Source organism: Anarhichas minor, unplaced genomic scaffold, assembly GCF_050575085.1.
Source record: "Anarhichas minor isolate MPS153535 unplaced genomic scaffold, ASM5057508v1 ptg000027l, whole genome shotgun sequence".
NCBI classification, from domain to species: Eukaryota; Metazoa; Chordata; class Actinopteri; order Perciformes; family Anarhichadidae; genus Anarhichas; species Anarhichas minor.
The window spans coordinates 9,414,282-9,441,058 of NW_027466473.1; the positions used below are offsets into that span (position 1 = coordinate 9,414,282).

Sequence of the window (26,777 nt, forward strand, 5' to 3'; positions counted from 1 at the left end):
CTATGACGCATCAGCCTTGGGAGCTTCTTTCCGTCCGTTCTTCTGGGACAGCGAATCTGACTTCTTCACCATCTTCCGAGAAGGACTCACCGGTTCGGCGGCAGCAGCAAGCTCGTGTAGCGATGGCTCCTTATACATCGCAACTGTGAGACAAAGATAGAAGCTGTTGGTTAATAATAAAGGAGGTGATTATTAAGTAAGAAGCTGGTTTAGATTGTTCTTAAGTGTCACAAAGGACACAAACCCTCTATCACTTTAGGCAGGAAGTGTGCTGCTCCTTTGGTCTTCTTTACCCGGTTGCCCTTCATGACCTGGCCATCACGGTTGATACCGATATACCAGGAGCGGCCAGACTGTGTCTGGCGATAGAGCATGGAGGAGTATGTAACGTAGTAGTTCTCAAACACACTCTCCTTGAACTTACACTCCGGAGTGAAGTGCTCCTGAAATGAAATATGGAAATAGGGGAAAGTGGGTGAGAGGTGCATTCGTATTAGCAAATATAGAAAGAGAAGAAAAAGGATGTAAACTGTGAAACATCTTTTATGAGTCTTTGAACATGAACTCCAATGCATGTGAGCACTCATTTGAAAAAACAACAACAACATGTATACAAGAAGTGAAATACATTAGGTGACTGTTTCCTGAAGGGGAAAGATGGATAGAATTATATCTGGACTTTCTTTGAAAGCATGAACATCCTGGTCCTCTGGGAACAGCAAGACAAGGATGCCTTCTAAACATGTAGAAATAGCACTAACATCTCTGGTAAACATATCATATTCCCAAAGGAAAAGAGCAGAGAAGATCAAAAGCACTGAAACACTGCCACACCAAAATTAAGTCAGTCTATACACACACACACACACACACACACACATTACATACTGCACATGTGAAGGAGTAATTCTGACATCAACCTGCAGTGACTGCTTCAGAGGCGTCCCAAGTTTAGAAGACTAACTTGCTCTCAACATGGCGACGGCCGAGCCAGCCTGTATGACATTCAGTTTGCTTATTTGGTCCAAATATTGAAGCAAAACTCAAATATATTCAATTTGATATTTTAGAGGAATAAGAAAACCACTTAGATATTAGTGAGTGAATTTTTCCATTTTTACTTTAAAAAAACCTACTTAAATGTAGCCAATTTATTACATTAAGTTGTTCAAGTTGTTGATTATTCGACCAATCGTTTCAACACTAATTAAAAGACCTTATTTGTTTACCTTATTGGTTAAAAGAAAGGGTCTTCATGTGAACTGCTCACAACTCATAGACATCTAAGTCAAGTAGGGGTCATAAATAGACACCGCTTAATTTTAAGGGGTCGCAAACCAAAAAGATTGAGAACCACTAGACTAGCAGGTTTTTTTCAGACTCTTGGTCTGTAGAGACGATAGTAAGATTAATCTCCCTTCATTCCTCCAAAAGAGAATGATCCATTTGTGCTGTCAATTGTCCGAGACTGCTGAATCTGAATGGACATCACAAAATCAAATTAGCAAAACTTGGATCAAATCCAACAGTAGAGCCGGTCGTTGTAAATGATCATGTTCCAGCAGCACGTGCCCTCCCTCTCCGTCCTCAACATAAGGACTACTGAACCCTGCATAATGTTGACTGGTGATATTAACCAATAGAGACAGGTATACATCTCTCTTAGTCTCCATCGGGGTCTTGACAGGGTCCTTCCCCTGTCAGAGAGCAAAGCTAATCTGCTGGATTGATTAAGTGAGAGCAGAAATGGCTGAGTGGAGAATTTCTGTGAGACTCGGGATGACAGAAAAGGGCCATCGGATCACGACTTGGCATATACGGGCTTTAACAACGAGCCAAAAGTAGATTGAGAAGGTATAAGAGACCCCCAGCTTCACACTTATCACAGATCATCACCTTTCTCCTTCACACATCCTTTAGCTGAGACTGCAAATCAGGACTTTGTGCCCTTTCTCCGTCCACTCCTGCTGTCCTCCCACCATTAAAATAAAAAAAAACAAAAAAACAAAACAAGCCCCTACCCTTAACTCAACAAACTCTCCCACATCGCAGAGCTATTTTAAGATCCTCTGACAGGTTTGATATCTTCTGCTGTGCTAACACAAAGAGGATGGGAATCGATAGATGATCTGCTTCATTCATTATTAATCAGGCCAGAGAGCAAGAAGGGTGGGAAGTGCGCGAGACAGAAGGGGAAAGGTAGGGGAGACAGGAAAAGAGAGCAGAAGTTCGGAGAGGACAGAGGGGTTGCTGGGTAATAGAGGAGATTAAGAGGAGCGAGACCTGCTTCTTTGCATCTCCCCCAGGACCGAAGCTGGGCTGACAAGGGCTTTAGCGTATCATGGTGTGGCACTGAATGTCCCTCTGAAAAGAGAACCCATCACTCCAAACAAAATACCCTTCAGCTCAACCTCCGGGATGACTCCAGTGATAACCCCTCTCCCAAGTCACCCTATAATTACCTAAATTAAATCAACTTAAATTAGCCTAATGATAGAACCCACATCCTCTGTATTTCATTCAAGTAGTCTCCAAAGGTATAATATATATACACTGAGAGAGCAGACCAGAAGAAATATTGTCCTGACAATACAAAGACAGACCTTTTTAAAGTGATTTTTCATGAACACCTATACACAGGGGCCAATATATCTGTCCCTGACTGATACAAATATGTCGCTGTGATTTCCCCCCCCATCTCTGAAGCTCACCTTGAGGCAACCTCCAGAGCTCAGCAGAACTACGGGGACCACCCGGGGGTTAACCGACTGAAGATATCAATCATTGTTGGGGATGTGTTGAGGACTGCACATTTTTAAGAGTGATGTGGGGAATATATCCATCTTAATGGTGGGGTGCTCGGACTAGAAGGGACATAAAAAGCTCTTGCATCTACCGCGACACATTGAGAGACTTGGGTAGCTTTCCTGCCGCGTGTCTTAAGCCAAAAATTGAATTTAAATGAAAGGAGGCGAGGAAAGGTAATAGCATCCGTGCTGAGAATCCCCAAGATGGGAAGAACCTTTTTATGATGCGGAGCAGCGTCCCGACCCCCCCCCCGCCCACGCACACCACCTCCTTCCTCATTCCTCGTGTCTGATTACATCTATTCTACCTGCTTCAGGAAGCCTATAACTCTCCATGCCACCATACCCTGGGATTGCACTCGCCACCAAATAGGGACAGTGAAGTACTAGCAGTACACACTCAAAGGGCAGATTTCCTTCAATCCGACTGATGTCTTTCCCTGCATTCAATTAGGATACAAGAAGAGGAAAGTTGTGACTAAAAAGATAGAGGATACTTGAATCCTCTCATTTCATCGGGCATGCACAAGCATTAAATACAAACTAATGCCTCTGAAAATTTTATGTCTAGGCCTACTTCTGGATTTCAAAAACATGTTTTAGCATTTCTGATGTGCAGTCCCCTATTTAGACAGCAGGGGTCACAGTGTCATACAGGCTTCTATTCTCTCTCTATCTATTGACTGTCCCATCAGCTCTCACGGTAATCTACAGGAAGCTGTGAAATCTGCCCGGCTGCAGTAATCCCACAGAACTGCATTACTTCTGCAGCGACCCACTCGCATGGCAACGTGAAATGTAAAGCTCATTCACAACAATCCTCATGCACTGTGTGTGTGTGTGTGTGTGTGTGTGTGTGTGTGTGTGTGTGTGTGTGTGTTTATGCAATGCAGAACACCACCAGCAGGGCATGTTGCTGATGTTGTTGTCACACCAGATGTAGCTGCACTCCGACACACCACGTAACATAAGTCAATAGGGCATAGAGGCGCTTATTTAGAGGGGTTTAAAGAGGATGAGACCGGCAGTTAATACTGTCTAGCAAAACACACGCAGCGTCCGTCTGTAATGCTTCATGATCGCCCATTGAGGCCCACGTGGCGAGTGCAGAGTGGATACTAATGTGCAGGGACTCGTGCCTCTGCAGCGTTGACTGACAGATGAAAGGCCCCTGTCAATATAATGTAGCTGAGAGAGGAATTTTGGCTGACTTTCCCTCTTCGACCCTCGGTGACAGAGGTGACCGGCAGCCGCCTTTATCACCCTGCTTTGAATTTCCTGGGTAAGATGGGACACAAAGAAATGGTGGTCATCAAAACACAAGAACTACGTTCGAGTTTTGGAAGGAGAGCCCCTTGACGAGGAATGCCTACATCAAGAGCCATTCAGAAAGAGTCGTTTTCTTGCTTTCACTGAGCTCTTAATTTGCTGCCTGGCGAAATGTATTGCCCCTATCGTTGCATTTCTGCACGTCATCTGCTTTCTCTTGCTCTGGCCAATTATTCTCTCCGCTACTTTTTCTAATGTCCACATTTTATCCTGTCCTGTGATAAAAGCGATGCTATCTCTCCCTGCATCTCAACGTAATCCTCCCATGAAAAGAATAGAAAGGACACAGCGCCTATAGCTTTTCATCAATAGGTCTCACGCTCTCTCTTCCTTTATTCCTCTCCTCTGTCTATCTGCCTGTCTTTCTCACGCTCCCTATCGCACACAAGCACACACGCACACACTATAACAGGCCTATACGGATCACAAGCAATAGCGTTTATCGTGCAGTTGTCCTTTAAATGTCTCTTTAATGCATCAAAGGACCGTATGAAGTGTGTGATTGGGTGCTCCCAGGTGAGAGCTGACAACTGTGAGAAAAAAACGTGGTGAAATCTTTGATCAATACGAAACGGCCACAACGATCAATTTAGAGCTCCCTGCGACCATATTTTCACAATGTGACCGCTGCTAAAACCTTATAATAACCATCCATTGCTTTTATTTCCATGTATTCTTGGCAGGGATGTCCCAATCAAGTTGTTTTGGCCCTGACCCTGATCAGAGTCTGATCTGATACTTATATGTTGATTAAAATATGCATCTGACTCACTGGAATAACAGCTATAACGCCTGGAATAACGCCTCGTTTTTCCCAAGCTGCTTGATCTATACACTGATGGTCCTGGTTCAAAGCTATCCTACGTTTAAATTGCTGATCTGATATAAGAGAGTTTAACTGGGAGAACGCGACTCGTGAATTTGACACGACGTGACCAGAGACGACGTAGTCCATTTCTGATTGTACAGAGACTTTACCAGACAGCGGAGAAGTTTGCCCTGCCACCAGGTTACTCACAGAATTAACATTAGTTAGCGACAGCTGATATGACCTGCTATCATTTTAGCGAATAGAAGTGACGGACAGCACCCTCTAAAAACAGAGAGAAGCTCCTATACCTGAATGTTTTGTACGCTGCTCTGCGCTAATGAGGAAGAGGGAGGAGAGATTAAAGATTCCTTAGCATCTTGAGTTAAGCGAATCTGTGTATTTTTCCAACCTCTCTGTCTAAACCCACTGGTGCGCCCAAATATCTTTTTTACATCACACACTCAAATTTGCTTTGATATAATAAAGGAGAGCAGCACTGCAACACTAAGCGGGCGAGGTAAACAAAAGCGCAATGCAAACAGTAAAATAAAAAGATTAATCGGCTCCATTTTAGCTGATACTGATCCTTTAAAATATGTCTGGATGAGGGACATCTCATTCTTGGCATTTATCGTCCAATCTGACGTGCCTCAAAATTGATATCGTAGAGTCTAATACAGATTGCAAGAAAGATTTTTGTCATGTGTTTCATTTCGATTATTTTAGGTTATTGCATTTGTCAGAGACCAGGTACAAACACGCAATAATCTCACTCAAGGAAATGAGATGTACTGTAGCAACTAGCTAAATTCCATCTTCAGTTCCTGACATTTAAAATGTGCACAAACACCTGCATGAAGGAACCAAATATTTACAACAACAAGCAAAGCCCATGTCTAAATCCTGATTGGCACAAGAACTGCTTCTGTGAGACAGCCTCCGTCAACACAAGCCCCCTCTCTCTCTCTCTCTCTCTCTCTCTCTCTCTCTCTCTCTCTCTCTCTCCCTCTCTCTCTCTCTCTTACTCTCTTTCTGTCTATGAGGAGTTTTCCAGAACACATAGATTATAAAATGGGGCACGAATGAGCCAAGCTCTATTTTTATATCAGGATCAGCCATTTCCTGTTGTCACCTACAGGTAATGAGGTTGAGATTTATGTGTAAGACAAGGCAGCAGTGGACTTGGTCTGCTTGTTATAGAGCCTGGCTCCGCGACCTGGACACTGTGTGTGTGTGTGTGTGTGTAGGTGTGTGTGTGTGTGTGTGTGTGTAGGTGTGTGTGTGTGTGTGTGTGTGCGTGCAGGGGACATGTGAGAGGGATTCAAGGAAAACCTGTGAGTTATTCAGGGGAAAGAAACATAATTGCCACCATTAAGCATGCAGAAGTGGCAGTCTATGCAAGAACATGAGAAAAAAGCTGCAAGGAAGCGACTCGTCACACTGTCAGTCACCTCGTGAGTGACAGTGATGAACATATTTATCGTAAATGAAAACATTCCACGTCTGCGTCCACGCACACTCTTTGCACGCTTTTAACTGTAAAAGCAAATATGAACACCGATATGTATAAAGGGCCATATCGTGCCACCTGCACTCCCTCCTGCAGCAGCAAATTAGCACATCAGACACACTATAGGGAACAATATGCGGTCATAAAATCAAACACGCTTGATGTTACACAAGAAGACAGCTGTTCTGCTACACTGTCACTGTACGTGTGTGTTTAGGAGAGAGGAATTTTCTCTGAGAAAGGTCAGTGGTGGGATGCAGTGCAGCTATTGACATGGGGCTGAGGAAATCCCTTCTCCTCTCTGCTCACAGAGGCAGGGCACCAAAGTCTAATGCATTAATCAGGGGCTCTGCTGGAACCAACACACAGGTGACCTCTAAAGAGCACATATTTATACAGGGGCACTGGCATTTATTGTTACATCTCCACTAAACTCTGCAACAGCATGCTCTTGTATTATCCTCTGATATTTGTATTCATATAAAGTATGTATATGGTATACATATGTGTGTTATCTGTTTCAAGAGGAACAATCGAGTGAGGACATAATATCAACACGGGTAGAATTATCAAAATATTTCACACAATCCAACTTATTTTACTGTAGGTATTCTTGCCCCATTCTTTTTAGGGGTGTAACGATAGACTGCTTTCTGAGCCTGGTCAGTGAGATTTATAGCAACATGTGTATTACTTGATTGCTATTGTGCTGGTGGCTTATACAGAACTGGATAGACGACAAGTGAATAGTAAATTTCCCGTAACAGTAGTTGTTTGTCATGGGGATGTGAGCAGTGTTATGAGCACTGTCCAGGGTGCTGATCAGAGTACGCAGCTCCACTAGATGGGCTTCTACGCTTCCTTTGCTAAAATATTTAATGGTTATACATGATCTTAATGGTTTGGGCCATTTTATCTCGCTAAACTTAAAGCCACGTTGCAAGCGCTGTCCAAGGTGCTGATCAGACTGTGTGCCCTAAAGCTGGCTCCAGCGCTGTCCAAAGCACTGATCACAGCGCATGCTGGGATTAGCACTGTCCAGTGAGTGCACAAGGGTTTTCACCAGAATTACAGCGTGCAGCTTACTCCTGAAACTGACTGAAAATGAAGACAATGCCTTCTGCTAATATAATAGCATGTCTCTCGATTGCAAGTTGTAGATTGTGTCTGGTAGTAAATAAACTGAATACATCAATTTGCCAGTTATACTGTATGAAGCCCTGATGGCTAATTGACGGATATCCCTCTGACACTTTGTTAGACAGACTTTAAATGATACTTAAGAAGTGCTTTGCAGCATTGACTAAATTGGATACAACTAGTTGTTGTATACTGACACTCTGTCATGGGTCTTACACATCAAACAGTTCAGCTATACATAATTCTGTCTTCTGGTCACCTGGAACTGGTGTAATGTATGTTAATGTAATAATTCAATCAGTCAAAGTTTTTTGAGATTTTGCACCTGTTAAATCTCAAAAAACAACAACTAAATAAACGTAACATACTCGCCACTTTCCCAACTGCCCTGGACCCTAAATCTGTCAATAGTTTGTGTACTCAAGAGACCCCAGATTATCCAACAGTTTTACACCCACAGTCCATTTCTCCCTCCATGTCTTTCCCGAAAATAATTGGAATATTAATGTAAAGAACTCTTAAGGCGTATCACCCTGGCTTTCACTCCCCGTCTCTCTATAACCAGGTTTCCATCCAAATTTATTGCAGATTTTAACCAAATTTTGAGAAAAGAAGCAGAAGCTCTTGTTGACGTCATGCTTTATGTACGTCTTCATTTATTCATACATTCATGCACACTTAAACATGCACACACAACTATGTGTAAAGCACACATACTGTATACATGCATCACATACTATAGCTTATTAAACTGGTAAAATGATGTTTTATATTCACATATTATATTGGCGCGCTAACCATCCGTGCAAGTCTGGACGAATCTGAAGTGTTTCAGATAGTAAGTGAGTTTTAGTGGGATGCATGTGTTTGGGAAGTACTGAGCATACAACTATATTAATTGGACTTGGATTATACTGCAAGAGTTGTGTGAGTTTGTAAGCGGGTGTTTTGATATTGTTTTGCTGTTGCTAAATGCAGCCCCAATTTGCTTCAATTCATCAGACTTTTCTCCATATTTTGTCTCTTCGTTCATCCACTCATTACTAGCTAAAACCAGAGCAATCTTAACCCGTAGGGGCGTACTCACCGAGGTATAGAGGTATCCCTCACTGTTCATGGCGAGGTATAATCCTGTCTTTGCCCCCTGTATTGCAACAATCCGCAGTCCCACTGGAATTAAGTTGAACTGTGCTGAATTGGGGAATAAAGTGGGAGAGATAGGGCACGACAAAGACAGAGAGAAAAAAAGATTGTGAAAATCAAACTGTAGTACTGTGTAGCAACAGAGTTCGCTTTTCTGTCTTTATCGTATGGCTGAATGGTTGCACTCTCACTGCTGATGATATATCTCTCTTATGCACAAATATTGTGACTCCTCAGAGTTTATGTTATGCCAACACAACACTACATCACCTTCACCATGATTTACACTGCCTCAGAGCAGAGGATAGGTAGATATACAGTATATGGGTTGATTAAACTACTCTGAACCTGCTACAATAAAAGAGACAACTCATCAATAAATGATTTATGTTGTTCAATAAATACAATTTTCGATCTTAAAAATCTGCCCTATTCAAATTACAGTCTGAAAAAGGGCCCATGAAGGTCAAATAGAGATATACAAAGACCTGATACCAGGAAGAGAACACCGCATAGTTTCTGATCTGAAAGCCACAATTAGATTGCAAAAGGTCAGGATGAACATTCACATCATCTCAACGGTGGCAGTATGTCACTTGGAAGCACTCAGGTAGCAGCTTTTGTGATTTATAAACTTCAATGTTTCTAATCCAATCGCTATCTGTGATTTGAAACCCAGTGTAGATGGCCTGTAAGGACGAGCACATATGTCAAGCATTTCTGCATATGAGCAAGGGATCATTAACTTACCAACGTTTGGCAGTTTGACGGGATGTTCCTTCCCATTAAAAGACTAAAATAACGGTACAAATTGGAACAAATTTAGACATGAGCTGACAAAATCCAAACTTTTGCTGTGACTCTTCAGCCACAGGGACATATAGCACAGTGTGACACCTGCTGCTAAGCTCAGTTTGTAAAGTACAGCATTAACTTTGCCAACGTTTGAGATTTGGCTACCGATGGGGTCATGAGCTGTTCCATATATGAGCTATACAATGGTTAAAACTGCAGGGGTTGCATGCATTCTATCCAATACCTCTGTGAATAAATTGTCTGTCATTAGACAACATGGCCACAAGCAAAGACATGTTGGCTATAGGCGGAAACACACTCACAAAATGAGCTGCTTTCATCCCTCGTGCTGTCCATGGTGCCATCAGGCTGCATCTGCAGGTAGTATCCATGTTGGCTGTATAGCCGAGTAACAATGCCTTTCAGCTGTGGCTCTGCAAGGGAGCACAGGAAAACAACATTATATTAGACCGGTGCCAACGCTAGAGGTTAGGAGCAGAAAGGACATTCACTGATTTACTGAACCTGGAAAAGGAAAGGGTTTGTCAAATATTTCACCGAGCTCAGAGGAGTTTTACTTTGTGCAATACCTGAAGTTAGAAGATGGTAATGTTTAATATCTAAAACTTTGGATCATTGGATGGATTGCATTGAACAGACATTCATAGTCTCCAGAGGATAAATCCTCATCAATTTGGTGATCCACTGTCTTTTTGTCCAGTGCCATAATCACGTCAGAATTCAAATGTTCCCAATACAGCTACAGAATTGATGACGTTATCATTATCCTCAATTGTTGTTGAGTGATGGTGATAATGTACAAACATTATACCCGCCACACATCAGCATGCTAGCATTGTCATTGTGAGCATGTTAACATGCTGACGCTACTGAATGCAGCCTGACATGCCGTTCTACTCGTATCATACCATCAACCAGTGTCAAACTGGTCTAGAAACGTTACATACAAGACGTGTGATCTCATACAGTGTCAGTATGGGTTTATGTAACACCATTCTCCTCCTTCATTTCCAGTATATGAATAACAAAAGCATTTAAGAAATCAAGACCCACGAAAGGCCTATTGAGCATCAATGTAACGCCTTTAGGGAGTTTTACCAGGAGGGAAGATGCCTGGCAGAACAGATTATGATTGATCTCTGATATCATTAACATAATAGAGGAATACTTGTCCAACATTAAAACACTTCACAGTCCTACAAAAGAAAAGAATACAGCTATTTATATTGTATAATTCTTGTCAGAGATTTTTCTCTAGAGGATAGAAAATGTAAAAAATAAAAAATAGAGAGTTTAGGCTTTCAGTATTCAACAACAATGTCTTAATTAGTGAATTGCCCAAGGTACATTTTTGGACTTATTCCTAATACTAATACTGGGAATGCCTAACATACAATGAATCTAAATTCTGTAGCAGCTTGTAATTCAACTCATGAATAAAATGCATGTATAACATAAGCTGTAAGGAACCGTTTACTTGTTACTTGTGGTATTTTTAGGAAGAGCTGGGGTCATCAGAGGATGAAGTCATTTGGGAGAGTTGGTCGGTCTCCCACTAAATAAAATATATATAATCAAGGGGGCTGGGTGGTGGAGGAGAGGATGGAGGGTGATAGAGAGATTGAATGTTTCATTAGTGGAGTCCCCGCAGCCTGCTTTGCGTTCATTTAAGAAACAGACAGAATCTTTGCAGCAGCTCTCAGACAACACTAGAGCCACCCTCAATTACGCGAAGCACTCTCTCTGCGTTGAGGAAATCTAAGTTGTCTCCTGAGCGCAGCACCTCTCCGCCTCGGCCAGGCTACTCCAACTGCAAGGAGAACCCCGCAGGTCCCCTGACTTAGATGAAAGCTCAGTCAGTGAACTGACCAGTCTCCTTGGATGCAGCCTTTAAAAAAATGGAGATGGAAACGTGAATGAAGGAGCCGTTCCCGACAGAGCCTCTGGAGGATTTAGGGCCATCTGGGAGCTTCCCCTGCTGCTAAACCTCGGCCATGTCCTCACACTCATTCCCCAGGAAAGGGGCCCAGGGCACTGCGCAATCTGCCTGTCTTCTCGGACTGGCACAGGACGCAAGAGAGTGCCAGAGGATGCAGGGAGGAGATCTGTAAGACTATGTCCCAGAGGAAGTGTGCCAGGGTTGAGGCATCAGTGAAAGTGTGACCTACTCCCATTGTTACATGCAAGCATCTGCAGCGCTCTCCCACCCTCTCTCTCTCTCTCTCTCTCTCTCTCTTTCAAAGCTGCTTGTCAAAGCATTTCAGTATCTCCTACTCCTGCACTTTCTTCTTCGTCTTTATTCCATTTCCCATTCCATTGTCCTTTGAGCTATGTATGCATTCATCCCACCTAATAACATCACACGTCGTCCAATCAGAGCAGGGGACGGCAGGATCAGGGAGGAGAGGAGTGAGCAGAGGGATGGCAGGGGAACAGAGTGAATGAGATGACACTGTCATTTCATCAAGAGTGACGGCTGTATGTGTGTGCGAGAAAAATAACACATTTAGGCACAACTTCAATAGACAGCTTGTGCAATATGGCTGCAATCAAAACTCCGATGCTTGGCGTCAGGGGCACTAAAACTAATGTTTCACTTAGCAGAGCTGGCTCTAACTTCAAAATCCTCATCCCGACGCACAATAAATACTGATCCAGTGTAATGAAAGCTCCCCAGCAAAAAATATAAAAGTCTGTGTTTTACCGCAGCTGTATTAGAGGTTTCCGGGATGATAAAACACCTCTTGCTCCTTGCCACCTTATTACCATGCAAATATTGCAACTTTAGACTATCGAGGCCTAAAGTCATGTTATATAAACCGTTGTACTCGAGAAGTCGGTGTGCCTTCATTATATCATCGTGGTAATTTGGACATAAAGGAAAGTGAACTCATGTTTTGCTACTGAGACAAAGTGATGTTATTGTTGTGGACATTTAGAACTGGAAGGTACATGTCAATAAGGTTGTAGGAAGGTGTAATGACCTTTAGTGTGGTGTGTTACTGTAGATGGACAGAACAGTGGGAGTCACAGATGTATTCTGTCTTACTACGATCAACAAACACAGCTGCGTTTGCATGTGACCAATAGTTTGTAGAATCTTAACTTTCTTAACTTTAATTACTTAGATTGCTTAAAAGATGAATGATGGCATCTCAGGCCCTCTACTGTGTGACTGACTTAATCATCAACAAATAGATTTTGGTTTAGAAAGGAAGCCAGGTCCACAGGAGGAAATTCAGCAGGAAACTCCTGGAGGACATAAAACTACAGCCAATACCCGTCAGCATTGTTGACGGTATGGCACATGAAAGACTGAGAGTGTCACACCCTCTCTGCCACGGATTCATATCCCTTATTCTGTCACTCTCCACCTCTGCTGCATCTGCTGAAGCCACTCCAAGCTAATGTCACGCTAACAGTTTAAACAGTTCTGAATCAAAGTCTTGGCCGGTGTGCACTGAAGTCACTGTTACTACTTTCAGTTTCAGCCAGTAAGCAAGACGCTTCGTGTTGTTTGAGAGAAACACGAGCAGTTAGCGGCCTGTTTAAACGTGAGTTACCGTGGGGTTATGAATTCAGTGTGACCATCAGGTGTTATATGGAGGCATTCAACAGGGTGGCTGTGTGGGGTGAACAGGACGTCGTCTCGTAGTTTGGGGGCAGAGTGTCCCAGGGTACGACATAGATTCTGTAAAGATTTTTAGGGTCTAGAAGACAGAATTTCACTTTTTAACCTAAATCACTTTTCCTGCAATGAACACAATAAAATGGGTCCGGGATCAATAGATAGTGTGTTAAAGTGACTACAGGTAGTTTACAGGTAGTGGATTTAGTGCTAAGTTCCTCTTTGCTTTTCTTCCCACGTAGGCTGGCATCTACTGTGAAATTCTGAAGCTCTCCTTTGGCTCCAATAGTTGAGTGCAGGCTTTTAACAACATGCAAATGAACAAAACTGTGCATAATCATAACACTGACTTGACTCGGTGTCATCAAATAGCAGAGATGCACTACAGCCCCATGTGTATTCTGCCAACTGCTCCCCTCTCACCGTCCTGTCAGCATCCGAGTCTGCATAATGTGCACACATACACACACACACACACACACTGCCTCACACAAACACAAACTGACACACACACACACTTGTTCTGCTGTAAATGTTGCAGCTCGTTGGCATTAGGAGTGAATACATCAAGGCCTCAACAAACATGTCACGTTGTCACCAAAGCAACACGCCCCTTTCATCAAAAAGTAAAATAGAGGACGTGGCACAGAACACAAACACACATCTGCCAAAATCAGATCAGTCTCTTGAAGAAGTTCTGTAAACCAGAGAGTCAGTACAGTCTGTGTGTACTTTGATATTCTCTTTATTTTACAGGTGGAATGTTTCACACCGCATACTTGAATAGTTCTTCATGAACTGCAATGAACTGGAACATAGCTTTTTTTTGTACCTTTCATGTATCTGCTGCAGGGGATACATTAAAGGGGTGAGAGAGAGAGAGAGAGAGAGAGAGAGAGAGAGAGAGAGAGAGAGAGAGAGAGAGAGAGAGAGAGAGAGAGAGAACTGGTCAAAATCGAAAAAGCAAAAGCCGAGAAATTTCTGACGTTTAATCCGTATTATGGCTGAAGCACCAAGGACATTATATGCTACATTTACTATAATGCAACTGGCTAGCCTTTTTTCATTATACCTTCCCTGTCCCCTAAATGTGCACTTCTTTCGAACCCCACAACTTCAATTTGAAGTGTCAAGTCCAACCATTTTTTTTTTTTTTTTAAAGAGCCACAGAAGACATAATTCAAGTGTTTTCACAGGCTTTCACAGGCAGTGGGAAAACTCCTCCTGATGACTAAACTCAAGTTCACGTGTAAAATCAGTGGAGCTCACCCTTTAAACTTTAAGATAACAGTGAGCCCACATTAGGCAAGCCAACTCCCCCCCACCCCCCCTTCATAATCCTTTGAGAAGTAGACTGACAGACAGTGACACACTGTGAAAGCAGTCTACCTCTGGTTGGATTAACAAAAGCACGCAGACTTGTTTACATGAGCCAAAAGCCTGCGTTTGTATCACGAGGATGCGTAGTGGGCTCATGTGGTCTCTGCTCCACAGGGGTAAACGGAGAAGATGATAACTCGGAGAGCTGCTTACTCAAAGGTCATATTTAGTGATTTGGGTGTGTTAGGGCATACTTGTATTAAGTAAGAGAATATTTTATATGGCAAGAGGCCAAATTTGATAAAACCATAACCCAAACACATCTAATGTTTGTGTGAAGCATCTCACAGTGCTGTGAGTAAGTCGATTTACTCTTGTTTCCTTCTTCTAACCCGCTACATTTCAGAGAGAAATATGTAACTATTTTCTGTGCTGCATTTATCTGACAGCTGTAGTTAATAGTTGCTTTTAGTAGATAAATATTTTACATAAAAAACGTATTAGGCTTTTAAAATACAACGCCTTGTTGAAGATTAAATCAGTGGCTAGTTGAGGCTCATTGTCACTTTCCAGATGTTTATCAGATGTTAGCAGTTCTATTTAAATACCAGTTTAACGCACAAAGAGGTAAAACTCTCCAATATTTTATAAAAAAATTAAAGATTAAAGAAAAGTCCAAAAGACAAGTAGTAGTTTATGTAACAGAACTTTGTTTTTGTCATCTTTCGTAACTAATTAATCATCTCATGACCCTTCAGGTTTATCTTGAAATTATGATTAAAAAAGATTTATCAATTGTGAAAATAGTTGCAGATTTTCAGATTTTAATGGTTTTAACTACAGTATAAAACAGTGTGTGCCTTTTATATTAAATGCTGAACAATTCAGAAGAGTCCTGGTAATTTGACATTCATATGAGACAACAACGTGAGAATCGAGTCCCCCCCTGAGGGGTTGAAAATCAAGTCATGGTTCACAGCGGCCCTTTTTCTGCTTTGGAAAATTTAGAAAATGCATCGAAGGACTCATAATCAGAAAGCGAGTGGGTTGACATTGTCATTAAAATGATTGTTTTCCAGGTGGAGGAACGGATGTTTATCTTCAACACAGATGAACGGGCCTAGATTCCCACCTCGTGCTGAGTTTTCTCCCGTGAGCAAAGTAAAACATTTTGATCACGACTATACCGCCTCGAGCCAATTGAGACTCCTCGTAATCATTCATTTTACCACATGTGTCCATGTATGGTGCGGTGTGAGTCATCCGCTGTGAGGTGCATCCCTGTTCTGTAGTTAACAGAACAGCAGGGGCTGTGCATATATCTTTCAGGGTGAGCACACAGACATCTGCCTCGCAGAACTTTTCACCAGCCATGCCAGAACCACAACCTGCAGCCTCGACTCTCCTGGGTATTTCCCGCGGAGAGGAGGTGTGCGACGACATTCATCACTCCTGGGACACGTGTGGGCTTGAGTGACAGGAAAACATTCACGGATCCAGGTCAGTGGAGTGTGGGTCAAAGAGAGCTCCCTGTCTGTTTATGTACATCAGCACGCAGATGCTGTCAGCGCACTCGACATGTCAACATGTTGACTCATCAGCAGGCCCATTTCCAAGTGACCTCTCCGCACAAAATATGACTAGCAGTTGACAAGCGGAAGAGCAAGTGTGTAGAGGGAGTGCCTCAAGGGACGTGGCTTTAAAAGATACTGTACGAGCACTGAAGGTCAAAGAGTCGTGAGTGTCTGCACTGCCAAAGTGACGTCACATCATCGCACACACGCCCCTCTGTGGGGGGGGGGGGGGGGGGGGTTGTGCAGCAGGTTGTTAGCTCTCTGTGCACAATCAATGTTTTCTAACTACACGGATGATATAATGGACAGCTTCGAGGAGCTTTGAGAATGTGGGTTTCCAAAAGTTTCCCCGTCTGCTCTTGTCCGTTTGACCATCTTTGTGGGAGGTTTAACCAAAGCTTCCCTGGTAATTTAATTCTATGTAACTCCTAAAGTGACAAGCAATTTCTTACTTTGGCGTTTTATTTTCATTTGTTAGCAACAGTTTTACTGTACATACAGCTTTTAATTGAACTTTGCACAGTTTATGCATAAGTATGATGGAATTGTTGTTTTGTGATGTTTGGGAGGAATATTTGATTTGCAACTTTCAAGCAGAGGTTAACGAATGATGAAGTAAGCGGTCCAAGTTTAGAAAAGCAAAAGAGATTACGGCCATAAGAGCATTTTGTTTATTAAATTGGGTTTTCCTCCAATCCCAGCCGGTCTACACAGGGATGCCTCCTCATCACTTTACGTGATAATCATTTTGAAAATCACCTGGGGGAGACTGGAGCCTGGTGTTACAGTGCAACCATTCGCACAGCAATTATGTGTGTGTCTGTATAAATGAGGTCAATGCACATAAGAACCCAAGGTAATCACTTTATGCATCACGGCTGCCATCAAGGACACTTAAACCCTTCGCCGCGATGTAATTGCTCCGAGAAAGAAGCAGTGGTTGAGGTTTATCGCTAATCAGCGTAGTGTATGGCTCGGTGTTGGTTATCATTGCGCTAATGTAGTTATCTAGCTCCATTTGACCTCAGTGTGTCGCTTGCTGATCTCCCTGTAGCCGAGCTCCTCTTGATAAGGTTGGAGGTAATTACTGGGGGCCTGCATGACTGAGCAGCCAAGGGCATTTCTTCTTCTGCTCTGACCGAAACCAAACAACAGGGGTTTTCCTTGGCTTGTTTTTTCAGGACTCCCTGACTCTACCCTCCCTTCTCATCAAGCTCCCTAAATTTCAGCTGCTCTCGCTATACCTCTCACTCTTTGTGTATGTATGGATGTGCGTCTGCATGCATGCGTTAAAGAGGGAGTCTGTCTCTTGTGTAGTGTTTGATTCTTCTTCTAATAAAAGGAGAACATGGTTCCTCCTTTTTTTCTTTCTCTTCCCTTTTCTAAACTGGGCCATGAGCTACAGTGCTGCTAGTACTGTAATTATCAACCTTGTGGGAAGATAGAGGGGGAGAGGAGCAAGGAAGAGAGTAAGTCGCGAAAGCTAGTTAACAACACGGAGGCAAGACCGAGGGATGCTCTACGTTTTCCCCCGAAATAAAAGAGGGAAGGATGGGAGCGAGAGCGAGAGAAAAGGGCAGTGATGGATACAAAGACTGCGACAAGCAGACGTGAGGAGCAGGGAGAGCAGATATAGGGGAAGACGGGTTGAGAGAGGATGCTGTAGAGGAGCAAGAAGAGGGATAGCCGGACGAGGGCGAGGTTAAAGAAGGACTAGGAATGAATAAGGTGTATCACATCACCTGCAGCTCCAACAATGGCCTCTGAAAATGAATTTGAGGCTCCATAAATCATTTCACGTGACAATGGCAGCAGTTCACGTAAGCAAGACGGAGTTATTGCCGCTTATTAATGGTGCTGACAGGAGCGTGTCAAACACGAGCAGAGGCAAATGGGACTTCCCTGACGCGTTCAATATTCACGTATGTGCTTCATTAGCATTATGACAGGTACATGTCAGTGACACTTGACAAGATGCTCAGCACAGGCCCGGTTCAGCGCGATGCGGTGCGTACTGCAGCCTCACGGCTTCATCAATAACATTAAAGCACCAAATTTGATTTCTTCAGGTTAAAAATCTCCCGCTTACTCGCCTCGCAAGACCGCTGAGCCTAACAGCTCCCCAAAGCCCCCCCCCCCCACCTGTCCTTTTCCCCACGGACCCGCCGGCAAGGACACAAATAACACTTTAATATATGCAGAACAAACACAAACATTCCTCTGCACTCCCACAGGGGTCCAGGCCTCTGTCAGATCGTGTGGTGATCACGCAAGTAAACAAACCGCCGAGCTAAACAGCACAGTGAATGACAACAAAGCGCTCAGAATTTGAACTTGCATTGATTTGCTCGCTGAAACACTTTGAAATAGTCCTTACACGGTGCGCTTTTCCCACGCAGAAGAAGAAGAAGAAGAAGAAGAAGAAGAAAACCATGAGTAGAGACTCTGCATTGCAGCTCTTCATGGGAGGAGGGAATCCATGTAGTGTAGCTGACACAGTTTCGATACTCACACGCTGGCGTCTGAACATACAGATGCACAAAGAAGCAGGCGCATAAGTAGGCTTGAAGAAATTAATTTACAGTACACATACGCAAACGTGCAGGCCAGGGAGCAAAGCACAAACTACACATTTCATCAAACACAGCAGGCTTACAGGAGTAGCAATCTATATTTTTACACTTATTATTTGGGCAGCACAACCAAATTGGCTATATCGGTCTACATTATAGAGCGCTCAGAAATGAAGGCGCTGTTCTCCATCAGATTATTCAGTTTTCTGATTCAGGAGTAAATTTAGCAGCTGGATGTGTTTTTGATGGTATGGAGTAGAGAGAGCGCACAGCCGGCAGCTGCAGGTGCTTCATTCGGGGGCAACTGAGGGACGCACCCGGCACTAGGGAGTCGGTCAGCGGTGTTGAAGCTGGTCAGTCTTGAGTACTCTTCTTTGCTCCATTCTGTCGACCTCTTGCTGCGAGTGGAGCTCTCTTATTAATTTAACGATGCTGACCGCTAAAGGTCATTCCAAGTAAGTGTAAAAGAAAATCTATGTTGGTTGCAATTTGTCTTGCCACACTCGCCTACGATGCATTAAAAATGCTGCTGCCGTACGTTTTCAATGACAAATATCCAAGTTGTAAAACAAGGCAGAAACTAGACCTTGCAGGTTCTTACAAGTTGAGGCTAAGGGAAGCCCCAGGTTAAGGGTTAAGTTCACTAATGTATAAACTGACACTGGCCCTAATATATATATATTTATATATATATTTATATATTGTTGTGCTTGTAACAGTGTTTTAAATGTGTTAACAATTGGGCCGGGTTGTATAAGAATTAATAAAAATATGTTAATTCGGTCAATAAATATCTTCACATTATCCCACCAGTCACAATTGTGACCGAACATAGAACTTTTCTATGAAAATTAAAAAATATATATTACATAGAGTTGCTAATGACACATGATTTGGATATTTTCCTGTCTGGGAAAAACCTAGGATTAAATGGGTTAATACTGTCGCGTGTAGACACAGACGCATCTTTTGGGTATTTTAGCAGAGGACTTCCTGTTTCTCCTGCAGTACATCTCCCCGTCATGCCCCTCCTCCTCTCACATCCTCTCTACTTCTCCTTGTCTTCTCATCATTACCTCTATAGGTGTCCTCCATCCTCACTGTCTTTCTCTTGTCTGAGGTAAATTCAATCTGTCCTTGTCAGCTTTAATCAAAGCACCCACAGATTGAATTTAGCAGGTATGTGTGGGAGGTTAAGGTGGCATTCTCAGGACGAGGAAACAAAAGGCTGTTCTTTGTACACACATCTGTCCGCCTCCTCACTTTGAATACGACTTAAGGCCATTGTCAACAGCCTCTCTGCAGCTCAATATCTTTTCACAAGCCAACTTTAAACTCTAACTGCAACAATACTCGTAGAAAAAGTCACTGATCCCCCTGATGCCTTCATGTCCATTGACGATATTTGCTGAGAGTCTAAAGGACATCTGCAACCTGGAGACATAAAGTTAGATAATTCAAAATTAAAAGAAATACATAAATAAATCCCTTAATCTCTAATGGATTGAGCTTTATATAGGACAAGCTGAAAGATTTGAGCTCATACGTTTGTTGTTTCATTGTGGTTTAATCTGAAGTGGGCGTCTTGGAGAAAGTTTAAGGGATTAATCAAATCACCTACTTCTACGCAACAGCTGCCTCCCCATTCCCTCCAAGTGACGCCATTAGTACCAGATACTGTATTTACGTTCCCTCTGATGAAACAAGTTTGTTGAAAGCTGAAAATCCCCAGAAATTGGATGACCTCAACAGCAATCACCCACTAATCTTTTATTTGTCTCGTCTAGATACAGACAGACAGAAAGCTGTTGTTTCTTCTCTCAAAATTTAATTTGGGCTGGATGTCGTCAGCCCTAAGCAGTGTCATGGCACTTCTACTCTGTATAGTTGGTAAATTCAGGACATAGATGTGCCGGTACACCGTTCTTTACTACAGTATATACCTTTACAGAAACATTCTAGTTTGTGGAAGAGAGCAGCATTTTACATGAGTGACAAAGAAACAAAACGAAACGTTGTAGTCATTCTTTCACGGCTATAAACAACCGAAAGATAATAGAGCATGTAAATAAAGATGAATGCTTTCATATGCTCTAGGAGATAAGATACAGTAAAATGACTTCACGCCACAATTACCCTGGATTTAATCAAATCTAGCAAACTGAGCAGTGATGATGCAGCTTTGTTGACCTTAAACAGGTTGGTGGTTCTAAAGTTCAAGACAGATAACTAGAAGTAGCTGTCTGTACACTAATGGTAGAAATTCATGAACATTTTAGGGATTTTTATGATAATACCGTTTACTGTGACATTTTCGGCCATAATAATTTGTAGCATGAAGCTGGCAGTACACCCATATATAACCATATGTTATTAATGAACATAGCTACCAAGTAGATGAAAGTATCTTCAACATTTTCAGTGAAAATGTTTTCATTTTTTGTATGGTTATGTTTTGGTACAAAGGGAACTTTTATGTTGAAGGAAAAATTGTGAGTGAGTGGTGTATCAGGTTTCATAGACAGTGGCCTGGCAACATCAGCAGCAGCCCACCTGCTGTCATCCGATTTTAATGAAAGTAAAGTACAAATGTTTTATATGAAATAACCCAAATTGAAAAAGTGTGTCTTTATTATTCCCAGCAGTATATTGTACCATTACAGCAACTTAGCAAAATGACAATGACAAAAACTATGCAATACCTATGAATATACAATACAAAACGTATTGACAACAGCTTGAATAAATGAGAGGATTCTAACTATATACATGTTTTAAGGGCGTTTAATCTAACCACACACGGGAGACGGGATGCAAAATCCTTTGCTTTCCTACAGCATATACGTTTGGTATGAGAATTTAGAACTTACTCTGCTCAAAAAAAAACTCAAAACTCATCTGGCATTACAAATAAGTAGCATATAAACGTAATTTCCAGGAGACGGGGTTCTCCACCAGTCACCGACCCACCCACCCAAATTTAACCAACTGAAACACTGCAACAAGAAACAACCGACTTTATTGACAGATTATTGAGCAAGTACTTGATGTGTGAGGGAAGCTGTTCTCAAGTTCATATCCTTCCCCGTGGCTTCCCATCTCGTGTTTTCTACATGCTGCCTCGACGGGAGCCTGATTCACAGCAATTCTTTTCCCTTTAATCTCCACTGCTCTCTCTCTCTCTCTACCTCTCTTCCTGTACTTTTGATTACCTCTTTATCCGCATCCACCCCCATCATTGCCTCCCACCTGCACCTTTTGATACAGTTTTTCTCTGACATCAGTAATACTTTTCTCTTGAAACCTCTGTTTACCTCCGCACACTCGCCCTCCCTCTCTGTCTCAGCCCCCCTCTCCTTCTCTCTCTCTCTGACCCCTGTCACAGTCAGTAAAGTTCTGATGAGAAGCTACCTAACACTGCATTGTCTGATCAGGTGTTGTTGAGTAAGCGAGTTTGCCGCCCTGGTCTCTTGGGGTCAGTTTAATGCTATCCTCTGCTGGATCTCTCCTTGTAACCCAGTCTGTTGCTCGCCAGCCAGGCCCTACATTTGTGCTCCAACCGTTGACTGGTCCCTCTGATGCTTACACATACTACAGTGCACCTCCAAGCCAAACAAGTCCACACGATGCTACAAGATGTCTAGGTCGGCACTATATTGGCATGCATTTGTTTCTAACGACTCAGCTGATAGTGCTGCTATTTGTATTTCTGTGGTAATACTGTTACGTCTAGTGACTAATCCCTTCTGCCAAAGTCTACCGATTCTTCCTTTGTGGCACACATCTGGCTAATTTTAGATTTAAATTAGAGATGCACCGATCGATAGGCAGTATATTTTCAGCAGATTAGACTGATATTCCCGCTCTTTTTCTTCAGCGCGAGTGAAAAGAGATAAAGCTCGCAATTTGTCACAAAACACCAAAGTCCAAAATAAGCCGTGAAGGAACAACATTAAAAAACATTTGGACAACTAACGGAGGTTGCATTGACTTGCATTATGATGCGTTCAAGCTCTACTCAGTAAAAATGGCCGTTGTGCGTCGGTAAATAATGATGCTATGACGTGTTCAAATGTAATCTTGGAAAATTTAGTTTTTGGCGAGAAACTTGAATGCAGAGATGTTTTCGCAGCAATACAAAATAGATATTAGAGAGAGAATTATGACCTGGCTCTAAGCATCTTCCATTCTCCAAACCGCTTATCCAGCGTGGCGTGGAAATCAGAATCGACAAAGAAAATTACAGTCGTTGCATCTCTAATTTAAATGTCTGCATATCATTTCCACGCACACGGTTGCTCATTTGATCTAACTTAGAGAAAGGTACTAAAGGTGATTCACAGGAGCAAGCAGCTCGATATCCCTTTTCAAGTCAGATTCCACCTTGAATGAGCTAAGTGGGTGATTATTGATTAATTGCTATACATTAATGAGCTGAATTGATCTGAAAAGAGGGCAGCAGTGCAGATCACTGACGGGGAGAGTTTTTTCATTGGTGAGACCTTGAAGGGGTTACTTGTATAGTAAGGGACAGTACAGGACACCTATAGAGGAGGAAGATGAAGAGGGGAGAGGCAGGTGGTTTGTCATGGATCTTATCCAATGTGAGCTTTGTGCTAACCACATGTATATGCAGCAGGGGTTATGTCCGTCCCTATCATTTCACTAGCCCATTGCTTTATGGCAGTAGTAAATATAGCTTATGTGTGCTGGTGTGATGCTAATATGACAGCTTTATAACAGATATATAATAGATATATATAACTATATATAACTATTATATAACTATTATATAACTATTATATAATAGTTATAACTATTATAGTTATAACTATTATATGTCACGGAATTTCCCTAAAATCGAAAAACCGCCCCAACAAAATTGTAACAAAATGGTCTATGTTGAATTTTTATTGAAATAACATTTTGTGACTCCTCCGTCTGTGCTTTTTCAAATAATAGAATAAAGAAAATTGCAATCACTTTTAAGTAAACGAGATTGCGTGTTTACCGTGGAGCATTTTGACGTGTACTACGGAGCAGTTTACAATACAGCTGGTTTCCGAGACAAATCTTTGTAGCGCTGCAAATTAATGAGGCAGATGTTTGTGATGTTGTCATGAGGTGAAAATACACAATGTGGACAATAACGCATCAGAGGCAACAAGAAAAGCAAAGCCATAAAATTAAGAATTCAACCAGCCAAGAACACAGATGTGTCAAGTTGAGTTCATTTGAGTTTGGCTGAAGGTCACCAGTTAACAGGGTCCCTTCTTAAACCGTAACCCTGCTCTGCTATGCCCCGCCCTCAGTCACTAAGTCATAATAATGAGATACTATCTCATTATTATGAGATACTATCTCATTATTATGAGATACGTATCTCATTATTATGAGATAGTAAGTTATAATTATGAGATGCCAAGTCATTATTTTGAGATAGTATCTCATTATAATGACTTACAGGATCTGTATTTTTTCCTCACAGTGGCGGAAACGGGCTTCCATACCTTTCGCCATGTATTTATTAATTACTTTAAATAAAAAAAAATAAAAAATTCTGCATTTCCCCCTGCGCCCCACCTGTAATACCATCGCGCCCCACTAGAGGGGTGCGCCCCACAGTTTGAGAACCACTGCTTTAGTTCATGACCTGCTAAATAAATGACATCAGCAATGACAGCAAATGTTTTTAATGCTAACGAGCTAGAGTGGGATGATGAACATGGTAAACATTATGCCTGTTAAACAAAAGTATATTAACATCGTCTTTGTGTGCACCTTGCCATGCTAGCATTAGCATTTAGCATTTTATACAGCTTTAAAGAGCTGACAGCAAAAAAAAAAACACATTTTAGTTAAAAAAATGTAAATAAAATCCTTAGGCTGGCAGGAACTGATAATTATTTCATAATAACTGTGACTATATGTGAGCGTAGATCCTTTTCGGCCACAATCGGCTCATTTGACACCACAACACCAGTTGAACATCTTGTATTATTATGTCAACACCTTAAATCGAGTTTCATAAAACAGGGATTGTCGAGGCTCCACAGAACAGATGCAAAACAACCGTTCCAATACACCTTTTGAAACAAAGCTGTTATATTACAAGATCTTATCATTGTTATGTCACATTTGCAAAGTCTAAAAATGAGAGGTATTGAGCCACTAACAAGACATAATGTTTCTCTATTGCCTAACTATACCACAAATGCCACTAAATAAGCAAAACTTAATTCATCTTCAGACAAATTTCAGGTGAAGCTTTCTACAATGCTCACAATAAATACTGCTGGTATGTTATCTACAGTACATCGTTCCTCTCGCCATACAGTGGACATCAAAGTGTTTGCAATTACAATGCTGTTTGAAGCATAGAAGACATATGTGAACATGGTGGTGTAGAATGAAATGAGGACTTTCATGTCATCAAGCACAAAGCTCTGCTCATCGTTCATCGTTCTCACGTTCAGTCTGCTTAGATGCAGTCTTTAGCTCCGGGGGGGGGGGGGCGAGACTCTCTAAATTTCTTCCTCAATCAGCCATGAAAGTATGTGGCATATTTATGAAGGATGTTTGTTCAGCAACATTTCTTTAATATGCATAATTTAACTTAAGCATACTATACTTACTAATTGTGCATGAAAAAAGGCAAAACCTTTCCCCCTGTGTAAACCTTTACACAGGGGGTTGCAAATTGAGAAATATAACAAAAATGTTTACTTTCCATTAAACGTTATACATAGCTAGACATTCAATCATGTATGAATATTAATACCTAACAAGAATACAACAACACACTGCACCCACAAGCACAATATCAAGGGGATTTTATACTTTTAATTGTGCTAATTTGTGTTCTGGCACACTTTTCTTTTTTCATTGACAAGAGAGAAGGTGAAGTTGGCAACACATCACATGATTCTCTGTTGAAGTTCTGCTTTCAAAGAGAAAGTACATCCGAGAACCTGACAGAGTTACCCACTACTCTAGATTTAACATGAATACATGAAGGTGATGTGATACTGTATGCTAGCCCAGTCCATAGCAATTTGCTTTTTAATTTATTTCTTTTTAAATGCACAAATTGTACATATAGTCACAAAAATAACCAAACAATACTAGTTGATTCATCCAAACAACATGCATTGATTGATGTCATGTCCCGATAGTCTTTCCAAATCAAAATCTCAATCGACCAATGGATTTTTGTGTGTGTGTGTGTGTGTTACTTACTGGATGGTGCATAAATTCAATTAATACATTCAAAACAGAAATCTTAACTTCTACTTCAACTAGTCAGTATGGCAGTAGTTGTGTACGTGCGTGCCTTGAATTCCACTATCTGCAGATGCACATAAAACAAGAGAGTACTTAGACTAAACTGTAAGGATGGTTTTAGCCAATTTCACATATTATTGTTCCTGCAGGTTCTCTGCATAATTATATGTTTGGGAAAGCAAAAGCTCCATTCGGTGTATGGAAAGTCATTTCAGCTGGGTTTTGCATTTATTCAATGACTTGTTTTATTTTTACTCTGCCGAGCTGAGTGCAACAGCTACCATTGGTCAGTGTATCAAACAGGTGACGCAGCAGGAGGTGGCTACCCAAAAAATAACTGCTATTGTGAAACTTTTAGGTTGTATGATAGATGACGACAACAGATATTAAGTTGATAACTTCTGTGAATCTATGGTAAAATGATTGTTTATGTATAAAAACTGTCTGTAGTACTGGGTGTTTCCTTGTTTCTAATGGGAAAGTATTTCGATATAATGTTGATCTCCAGTTTCATATGTCTTTGATTGACTTAATAAACCTGTGGGACTCCTTTTCAAATTTACTTTAGATACGTTAAATTGTGTTATGCCAACATATGATCGAGAGAAAGAACAAGCAGAGACGGATGAAAACGATAGCAGTGACTCACCTGGTCTTTTCTTGTTTCGAGCTTTTCGACCCCCGCATAGTCGTACTTTGGAGATCAGGACCAGGATCTGTTTCTGGCACAAGGACTTGTTGCTCTTAGGACAGGGCTTGCGCTTGTTGACTACCGGTCGTTTGGTTGGGTCCTCCTTGACAGCCCGTTTCTGTCTAATGAGAGAGCTGGCGAGAGCTGCCAT

The 26,777-nt window shown here is 41.8% G+C and overlaps 1 protein-coding gene across 2 annotated transcripts; it reads right to left on the reverse strand.

The window, feature by feature from the left end:
• On the reverse strand, window positions 1-26,777 carry fgf11b (fibroblast growth factor 11b). 2 transcript variants are annotated; one of them, XM_076101847.1, is made up of 5 exons: window positions 26,585-26,777; window positions 9,859-9,969; window positions 8,685-8,788; window positions 245-443; window positions 1-143 (listed from the first exon to the last, which is right to left on the reverse strand). In XM_076101847.1, exons 1-5 carry the CDS (start codon window positions 26,775-26,777, stop codon window positions 1-3), a joined length of 750 nt encoding a protein of 249 aa, XP_075957962.1. The 2 variants fall into 2 exon arrangements, with proteins under 2 accessions (XP_075957962.1, XP_075957963.1); XM_076101848.1 differs by lacking the exon at window positions 26,585-26,777 and adding an exon at window positions 11,041-11,071.

Bases quoted from the DNA above. Each gene is read 5' to 3' on its own strand.
- fgf11b (XM_076101847.1), bottom strand. From the start codon at position 26,777: ATGGCAGCTCTCGCCAGCTCTCTCATTAGACAGAAACGGGCTGTCAAG. The intron at 8,789-9,858 runs GTGAGTGTGTTT...TCCCCAATTCAG, and splicing joins GGATGAAAGCAGCTCATTTT to CACAGTTCAACTTAATTCCA. The intron at 444-8,684 runs GTGAGTACGCCC...ATTTCATTTCAG, and splicing joins AGGGATACCTCTATACCTCG to GAGCACTTCACTCCGGAGTG.